This window comes from Bison bison, unplaced genomic scaffold (assembly GCF_000754665.1).
Source record: "Bison bison bison isolate TAMUID 2011002044 unplaced genomic scaffold, Bison_UMD1.0 scf7180017864508, whole genome shotgun sequence".
Classification (NCBI taxonomy): domain Eukaryota; kingdom Metazoa; phylum Chordata; class Mammalia; order Artiodactyla; family Bovidae; genus Bison; species Bison bison.
This window is the reverse complement of record NW_011495064.1, coordinates 7,734,935-7,745,021: the sequence shown is the minus strand read 5'-3', so window position 1 is coordinate 7,745,021 and position 10,087 is coordinate 7,734,935. Positions and strand designations below refer to the sequence as shown.

Sequence of the window (10,087 nt, the reverse complement as noted above, 5' to 3'; positions counted from 1 at the left end):
TGTAGTGTATATATATATATATATATATATATATATATATATATATTTATATAAAACATATATCCCCAGAAAATTTGACAAAGAGTATTCTACAGGCTAGAGTGATGTTATAAGTATGAGTTGAGAGAAGAGAAGCCTGCATAGACAGGAAGTAAGACTTCATGGGGAAGGATTACATCTGCTCCATAAAGGAGCTTGGTAGGAGGACGTGATCAAGCAAGAATGTCTTCCACCCACCAGAGCCCAAGTCCCCCAGTGCACACCATCCAATGGCACCAGGTAAGGCCGCAAGCCCAGGTGAGTAAGGAATGCCCCCTCATTCCATCCGTTCTACCTCACACACTGTCTTGATGATCCTCACTTCCTAACTCAATTTCTGAAATAGCCTAAAGATCAACGTGGCACCGTACTCAAGTCCTTCTGATTGATCCACCAAGTGAGGACTTGACTGAAAAAGTGGGCATCAACAAATGAATGGATAAAGGAGATCTGAGGTATATATCTGCAACTATCTACCTATATTTCAATATTACTCAGTCATAAAAAGAATGAAATAATGCCATCTGAAGCAACATGGATTGACCTAGAGGTTATCATACTGAATGAAGTAAGTCAGACAGAGAACGACAAATATCATATGATATGACATACATGGAATCTAAAACAGGATACAACTACTTATTTACAAAAACAGACTCAAGATATATGATTGTCAAAGGAAGGGATGGCGGAATAAATTAGGAGTTTGGGACTAGCAGATATAAACTACCATATATAAAACAAACAACAAGGACCTACTATACAGCATTGGGAACTAGAGTCAATATTTTGTAAGAAACCATAGTGGAAAAGAAAAAATAAAATAAAAGGCAGGGAAAAGGACATTCATTGCCACATTCCTGTGAGAGAAGAAAATAGAAACAAACTCAATGAATGTGAAATATATAACAGAGACGATCAACAAAGGCAAAGATTGGTTCTTTGAAAGGAGTAACAGAACTGACAAATCTCTTACGAGACTGAATAAGAGAGAGTGTGTGTGTATGTGTGAGACAGAGATACAGAGAGACACACTGTAGTAGGGAGTAAAGGTAAACCTTACTATAGGAGACATTAAAAGCAGAGCATTGAAATTGTTTAGTAATTTCACGCCAGAGCATCTGTAACATTTAATGAAAAGAACAACTCCCTAGAAAACAAAATCTTACCAAAACCCATTCAAGATAAGCAAGAAATTTGTATAATCCTATGACCATTAAATAAATGGAGTCAGTAGATGGAAACATTCCCATAAAGAGAACTTCTGACCCAGATGGCTGTACTGGCAAAGGGCTAACAGGCAGAGCCAGAGGAAAACTAGCTCAAATGTTAAATACTATGCTAGACGATGCTCCTGCTTGCCCAGGATTATGCCTTATACATTATTATCTGCTGATGCTGTCAAGAAAGGAGAAAGTCTGAAGGTAAAAACACAACGTGTAGAAGGGTGAGCATATGATGCCCCATTTCCATAAAAAAGGAAGGACTAGGACACATGGCAACCTTCTCCAAAAGGATTTAAGCCAGCATGCTGAGCCTCCCAGGACGGCTGCTACCAGTATGCTTGTATGGAATTACACAAGGATGATGCAAAGCCTGCAACGAACTAATGATAGCAGCCAATGGGCCCAGGAAATATGGATCAGAACTGAGAAGGAGACTTTCCAGGGCATGCCTTCCGATACTTTGTGATTCTTGAATCCTGCGCGTGGACTGTGCATGCAGAGAAACCACTATTCATTCAGTGAAACTACTTAATTAATCTTAATGAAAAAGAATAATGAAACATAGTCTGAAAAGCAAAAATAACTGGGGCAGGAGTGGATACAAATAAGCAATTACAAAGCTCTAATAACTATAAATTAAAAATAAGTAATTTGCAGGGTTAAATTATCAATTGCAATTAGGTCACAAATCTCTCTCTTTAGCAATTTTGCTTTAAAAGGTACAACGAAGTGTTTCTGTGGTGGGAAGACCTGGGTTCGATCCCTGGGTTGGGAAGACCTGGAGGAGGGCACAGCAATCCACTCCAGTATTCTTTCTTGGAGAATCCCCATGGACAGAGGAGCCTGGTGGCTACAGTCTATGGGGTCAACAAGAGTCAGACATGACTTAGCGACTAAGTACAGTACAACACAGGGCTTCCCTGGTGGCTCAGTGGTAAAGAATCCGCCTGCCAATGCAGGAGACATGGGTTCAATCCCTGGTCTGGGAAGACCCTGCATGCCACAGAGCAACTAAGCTAGAGCACCCCAACTACTGAGCCCATACACCCCAGAGTCCATGCTCTTTAACAAGAGAAGCCACAGCAATGAGAAGCCTGAGGACCACACTGAGAGTGTATCCCCTGTAGCCACAACCAGAGAAAAGCCCACACAGCGGCAAAGACCCAGTACAGCCAACGAATAAAGTTATTTTAAAAAAAAGGAAACTTTAAAAAAAACAACAAAAAAACCCGAGGTTTTAAAGAGCAGGAAGGAAAATATCATTAGAATTTTTTTTTTTTTTACCTTATACCACTTTACTGAATCCAAATAAAAATTGTTCGGGAAGTTGAGGTGACATATAAGGATGTCATCTCTTCCGACCTGCAGGATCTGCTTGTACTCATGAGACACATTCAGTTGACTGTTTTCGGAAGCACCACACCAATATTGTTCAAATACAGTGAGGTTGACTTGCATTCTGGGACAGACGTCTGTATCACTGTAAGAAAACAACAGGTTGTAACTTCAGGAACTCAAACAGTCACAGAACCAAATGATTCCGTCCATCTCCAAAAATTTCCTGATCCTCTTCCAGGCACTGTGCGCAACCCTTTACCTCAACAAGACAACATACATCTCACAAGTCATTCATTACAGAAGGAAAAAAAAGCATTTGGCTTGTGGAAACGTGGGAGGACATCTTATCCAAATAATCAAAATGAACATCCCCAAGAACAAGCATGTGAACAAGAGGCACCTCTGAGTGTGCTGTCTGCAAAGAATGCAAACCACTTCCATAGCGTTCCAGCCAAGGAGGCTCAGCCTGAACCGCCTGAGGAAGAAATATCTGGCAAACCCAAATTAAGAGATAGAATATAAAATAATTGCCTATACTCCTTAAGAATGTCAACGTCACACACTTTCTCTCTCTCTCTCACACACACACACACACACAAACAAGCTGAAGATCTGTTCCCAATGAAAAGAGATTAAAAATAAACAAGTCCATTCTATTCATCTGAGTCTCTATTCCACAAATAGATTCATCAGTACCATTTTTCTAGATTCCTTGCTGCTGCTGCTGCTGCTGCTAAGTCGCTTCAGTCATGTCTGACTCTGTGCGACCCCATAGACGGCAGCCCACCAGGCTCCCCCATCCTTGGGATTCTCCAGGCAAGAACACTGGAGTGGGTTGTCATTTCCTTCTCCAATGCAAGAAAGTGAAAAGTGAAAGTGAAGTCGCTCAGTCGTGTCCGACTCTTCGTGACCCCATGGACCGCAGCCCACCAGGCTCCTCCGTCCATGGGATTTTCCAGGCAAGAGTACTGGAGTGGGGTGCCATTGCCTTCTCCGCTAGATTCCATATGTATTAATATACAATATTCATTTTTCTTTTTCTGACTTCACTTCTGGACATAGCGGGGAAGGAGAGGGTGAGATGAATTGAAAGAGTAACACTGACATATTCACACTACCATGTGTGAAATACACAGCTAGCACGAAGCAGCTCTATAGCACCAGGAGCTCAGCTCGGGGCTCTGTGATGATCAAGAGGGGTGGGATGTGGGGTTGTGGGAGCGAGGCTCTCCAGGAGGGGACACATGTATACTTACAGCTGATTCACACTGTTGTACAGCAGAAACCAGCACAGTGTGTGTGCGTGCTCCATTGCTTCAGTCATGTCTGACTCTTCGTGACCCCACAGACTGTAGCCCGCCAGGCTTCTCTGTCCATGGGACTCTACAGGCAAAAATACTGGAGCGGGTTGCCATGCTCTCCTCTTGGGAAGTTTCCCTTCCTAGGGATCGAACCCGTATCTGCCTGCACTGTCTCCTGCATTGTGGGTGGATTCTTTACCCACTGAGCCAGCAAGGAAGCCCACCAACACAACACTGTAAACCAATTATCCTCCAATTTAAAAAAACAAAAAATACAGCTAAATGCAATGCAATGATCCTGAATTGGAACCTCTACAGGAAAAGGAAGAAAAACATTTATAAAAATCATCCTGTAGAAGATAGATAAAACTACTATATGAATCAGGGAGTAGATAAAACTATTGTGTTGATTAAATTTCCTGAATGTGATAACTATCTGGTGATGATGTAAGAGAATATTCTTGTTGAGAGAAAATACATATTGAAATGAGAGAAATACATCAGGGTCCCTGATGTCTCAGAAGGTAAAGAATCTGCCTGTAATGCAGGAGACCAGGATTTGATCCCTGGGTCAGGAAGATCCCCTGGAAAAGGGAATGGCAACTCACTCCAGTATTCTTGCCAGAGGAACCTGATGGGTTGCAGTCCATGGGGTCGCAAAGAGTCAGACACGACTGAGCAAAGAAAACTTGCACTTTTCATATGTATGTAACTGAATCACTTTGCTCTACACCTGAAACTAACACAACACCGTGAATGAATTATCCTCCAACAAAAATAAAGAAAAATAAAGCCCCAGTTAGAGTAGAAAATGAATAAATCCAGACTGGACAGCCAGACAGATTCATGTGACATCAGATCTCCAACTCCAGTTAATTAATAACCTAGAGGAAACGGGAAATCAGACCCCATAAGACGTGGGCGGCTGGTCTGCAGAGAATGAAATTGTGGGACAGGACTACCAATCACGCGGAAATGAGGAATCTGGCAGGAATCAGAGAGGCATGTGGTCATCTGGAAACACAGAAAAGGACCTAGAGACCCTAGGGACTGTGAAAGAGGAAAGATGCAACTGCATTTCTGGGGTACTTCACATGGGATCTGGGGTAATTTTTACTTCAATCCTATCTGACTGGCCTGATTTCCACTTTACAGATAAGAAAGCCAGGCTCGTGGAGGTTAAATAATTCATGCAGGTCATGCCTGTTGGCTGCTGCTGCTGCTGCTAAGTTACTTCAGTCATGTCTGACTCTGTGTGACCCCATAGACGGCAGCCCACCAGGCTCCCCCATCCCTGGGATTCTCCAGGCAAGAACACTGGAGTGGGTTGCCATTTCCTTCTCCAATGCGTGAAAGTGAAAAGTGAAAGTGAAATCGCTTAGTCGTGTCTGACCCTCAGTGACCCCATTGACTGCAGCCTACCAGGCTCCTCCATCCATGGGATTTTCCAAGCAAGAGTACTAGAGTGGGGTGCCATTGCCTTCTCTGGCCCGTTGGCAAAGGAGGATAACAAAATGGGACCCTCAGCCAAAATTAGGTCTGCAGAAGTGTTTTAATTAGGACACACACACAAAGCTTATTGGAAAGGTAACCACATACACACTCATTCTAATTTCCAGGTTACCTTGACAATTTGGAAGATGTCTTTGAACTAAATGAGTGTGTGTGTTAGTCGTTCAGTTGTGTCTGACTCTTTGCGACCCCAAGGACTATAGCCTGCCAGGCTCCTCTGTCCATGGGATCCTCCAGGCAAGAATAATGGAGTGGGTTGCCATTCCCTTCTTCAAGGGATCTTCCCAATGCAGGGATCCAGGTCTCCTGCATTGCAAGTGGATGCTTTACTGCCTGTGCCACCACTGAACTGAATAGACGGCCGGTTTTGGTGAGGCATATGTTTTCCTGTTCACCGCAGTCCCCGCCAGACTCAATTACCTCCCACCAGACCTGTATCACTCACTCGAGTTACTTCCTAGCACGAGCCTTAGTGTGAGGTCTGGAACACTCCTGATGCTTGGACACTGTTAATTCCTACAACAGATTCCTTACAAAAAAACCTTTATTTCAAGAAAGAAGGCAGCAATCATATTAGGATAAATAGGCTTTGTAAGCTGGGCTGACCTTTGGCAGCATTTCAATGAGAAAAGATGCATTTCCTGTTTCAATAGCCGATTTACAAACTTCTTCTGTTTAAAAGCCTATTCACTGAAACCATCTCATAACAATCACAAAAACTATACTCTTCTCATTGAGTTTTCTACATTGATTAAGAGTTTATCAAGAATTTTTCTAAAAGAATTATACCCATATGTATATACACATATATACACAGGGTTTCCCCGATGGCTCAGTGGTAAGGAATCTGTCTGACAATGCAGGACACTTGGGTTCAATCCCTGGAGCAGGAAGATCTCCTGGAGAAGGAGATGGCTACCCAGTGCAGTATTCTTGCCTAGGAAATCCCATGGACAGAGGAGTCTTGTGGGCTACAGCTCATGGAGTGACAAAAGAGTCGTACACAACTTAGCAACTACACAACAACGACTGTGTATATGCACATACATATATGAGTAAGAGAGAGTTCCCTTTTGAATGAGGAACTTACTTTGTGTGACATTGGTAGATCCCAGAGTCCTCCCCTTTCACAGGGAGAAACAAAATCCAATTTTGGTCCTGGTGAATTCTAGACTGTGTGTTTTTGGATATTGGGATTTTGCTAGGATATTTATACCACGTTGCATCTACTTTCCCTGATGTTGGCAGAGAGTAGATGCAATTAAAAGCTGTAGGCTGGTCTACTGATGCCATCTCTTGCAGAGTCAAGTCCTCGCAAGTATCTAGGGAAGGAAAGGGAAAAAATAATCACCACTGAGAGTGCTGGTTGAACAAACACCTCAATTTTCTTGCTGATTTGAAATTTTATTTACAAATTTTCTCAGCGTGAGAGTTTCCTAAAAACAGTCTGCTGATGTGGAAGTATAACCCAAACTCCTTCCATCTGTCCCTAAGAGGGGATTTACTGAGTCCAATCCTCCCCCCATCCCCAAATCATCTTTCCCATTTGGAATGATTTTCTCTTTCCCTACTCTTCCCTTGTGGCTCAGCTGGTAAAGAATCCGCCCGCAATGCGGGAGACCTGGGTTCAATCCCTGGGTTGGGAGGATCCCCTGGAGAAGGGAAAGGCTACCCACTCCAGTATTCTGGCCTGGAGAAGTCATGGACTGTATAGTTCATGGGGTCTCAAAGAGTAGGACACAACAGCAACTTTCACTTTCTTCACACTTTCTTCTATTCTAAGACCCTAATTCCTTCATCCTCCTCCTTCAGAGAAAACATTCCTATTCTGAGCCCCATTTGACCTGTTTTTCTGCAGCACTGCCTTCCAGTTAATTCAATCTGTCCCAAATAAAACCTGTAAGTATTTTGTCCCACAGAGGATTGTTAAACAATTCTCTCACATTAAAGTTCGTTTCTAACACCTTGCTTAGTTTTTCTTAGAAGTAATTTGTTCCATTGCTAGTTTCTTTGCTTTTTACCTTGGTCTAAAACATCCCTTTGACATATAAAACAGAGGCATCATAATCTCTTTGTGCGTTTTAACTCGAGTCTTGACTTGCAACTTTGCCCAACTCCTCCCTGCTTTAAGTCACTTTAAAGCTCAAAGGTGACATTCCGCGCAGGGCATCAGACACTGGGAGCTGAAACCTGCAGTTTCCCCATCCCGCTGGATTCTGCCTGGACCACTAGGGCAAGAGTCACCGCACGCGCGATGCTGCAGGGTTCGAGAGGTTCGAGAGGGGGCTCGCACAGAGCGGCGGGGAGGTCGGGAGGGAGCGCAGCTGCTGAGACCCGAACTAACCGGACGTACCTGCTCTGATAAAGCGCGGAAGAGCGATGGACACGACGCAGAGGAGCAAGGACAGCATTCCCCTATCAGCTGCGAGAAGGAAAGAGGATGGCATGGGAAGGGGCGCAGCGGGCACGGCGCGCGCTCCTCTGGCACAGGGCCTGGGTAGTGAGACCTCTCAATCTCAGAGATCCCAGCCGAGCCACCCACCTTCCCTTCTGCACCCGGAGCCCTCCAACTTTGGCTCCCCCACCCCAAGACTGTCCCCCAAGACTGCTCCCTCCCCGGCCCCGTCCTCGCTCTGAGCGCCCATCTCCAGAATCCGGCATCAGTGGGAGCCTCCACGCCCCGGGAGGCGCCGTGGGGGCCTCGGGGCGGGTCCCTTCTTCCAGGCTGCCCAGTCCTCCCTTGGGGGCTCAGCGACATCCCCTCTGTCACCCAGCTCTCGGCCCCTGCTCCCCGTGGTGGCGCCCAGGTCCCCACCCGCGCGTCGCGCGAAGACTCCCCTGCGGGCCCTTGACCTCGGGATCCTTTTGGGCCCCGCAGTCTACACGGAAACTCCAAACACCCACTCACTCCGGAGAAGCCAGCTTAGGCCTACTTGGCAAAGGCCGGCAGGAACAAAGGTAGGAAGACGCACGGGCAGTGGACGGGTGCTCCACACCTTCGTCCAGAGACGGAGTTGTCTCCCCCAAGGTCGCCCAGCCAGAAAGGGGCTGCCCGGGAGTCCGGATCGCCGCCCCCCGCCCCAGTCGAGAGCATTTTCGCCACCTCCTTCCCTGAGCACCTTTCCAGTGCCTGGCGCCCCGCCCGCGAGCTGCTCACCGCCGAGTTCAACTGGGTGTGTGCCTGCCCGACTGGATGGGCGCGCAGACTGACAGCCCGGGATTGAGCTCTGTGGTGGCATTTCCATACCAGGCTAGTTCCTCACCACCGTGGGCGGGGCAGGCCTGCCTTCCCAGTGGGAGCTTAAGGAGGAGACTGCCATCACACTAGGAAGTGGCTTTGAAGGGTTTTGGCCAGATTGTCTGGCAGCTGAAAAGTCCTCCATACCCAGTAGTGTTAGTCGCTCAGTCGTGTCTGACTCTCTGTGACTCCATAGACTGTAGCCCACCAGGTTCCTCTGTCCGTGGGATTCTCCAGGCAAGAACACTGGAGTGGGTAGCCATTCTCTTCTCCAGGGGATCTTCCTGACCCAGGGACCAAACCCAGGTCTCCAGCATTACAGGTGGATTCTTCACCATTTGAGACACCGGGGAAAAATCCCCATCCCCAGAAATGTCTGCTGAAATCTATTCTAAATTATCCCAGCAAATGAACTATTCCTTCCTTTCTGAGCTCCATTTGAGCAATTATTACATGCATTGGCCTGTATAGTATGCTCCCAAAGTGGAAGCCAACTCAGATGGCTTTTAAGGAATATCATTTATTAATATCTGCCTGAGTCATGTTGGTTAACTTCTGTAAGCAGACATCCCACTGTTGCCTAGTTCAAGCTGATTTGATAGGTGCGGGACAGGTGAATTAATCTGAGACACAAGGTGTCGAGACAAGGAATACAACTTTATTTGGAAAGCTGACTGACTGAGAAAATGGCAGACTAATGTCTTGAAATAATCATCTTGTTCAAGGTCTGGATGCCAGGTTATTTTATGGCTTATAAATGGGCAGGGGAGGTCAGGAAAAGTAAAAAGGACATTAATCTTACACAACCAGAATTCCAGTTGAGCTATTTCAAGTCCTGAAAGATGATGCTATGAAAGTGCTGCACTCAGTATGCCAGCAAATTTGGAAAACTCAGCAGTGGCCACAGGACTGGAAAAGGTCAGTTTTCATTCCAATCCCAAAGAAAGGCAATGCCAAAGAATGCTCAAACTACTGCACAATTGCACTCATCTCACACGCTAGTAAAGTAATGCTCAAAATTCTCCAAGACAGGCTTCAGCAATATGTGAACTGTGAAATTCCTGATGTTCAAGCTGGTTTTAGAAAAGGCAGAGGAACCAGAGATCAAATTGCCAACATCTGCTGGATCATGGAAAAACCAAGAGAGTTCCAGAAAAACATCTATTTCTGCTTTATTGACTATGCCAAAGCCTTTGACTGTGTGGATCACAATCAACTGTGGAAAATTCTGAAAGAGATGGGAATACCAGCCCACCTGACCTGCCTCTGGAGAAATTTGTATGCAGGTCAGGAAGCAACAGTTAGAACTGGAGCCGTGGCTGTGCGGGCGCAGGAGGGCCTAGAGGAGCTATCCCACGTTGAAGGTCAGGAAGGGCGGCAGTGAGGAGATACCCCTCGTCCAAGGTAAGGAGCAATGGCTGCGCTTTGCTGGA

General features: G+C 45.8%; 1 protein-coding gene across 1 annotated transcript in view; it reads right to left on the bottom strand.

Annotated features, from left to right (window-relative positions):
* IL1RL2 (interleukin 1 receptor-like 2) overlaps positions 1–8,647 on the bottom strand; it is a 26,247-nt gene extending 17,600 nt beyond the window's left edge. The window contains exons 1-4 of the mRNA XM_010829671.1: positions 8,574–8,647; positions 7,770–7,838; positions 6,507–6,738; positions 2,550–2,745 (exon numbers count right to left, since the gene is read on the bottom strand). Coding sequence (XP_010827973.1) covers positions 2,550–2,745; positions 6,507–6,738; positions 7,770–7,827 — 486 coding nt within the window. The 5' untranslated portion in view covers positions 7,828–7,838; positions 8,574–8,647. The remainder of the gene's footprint in view (positions 1–2,549; positions 2,746–6,506; positions 6,739–7,769; positions 7,839–8,573) is intronic.
* Positions 8,648–10,087: the final 1,440 nt, after the last annotated feature.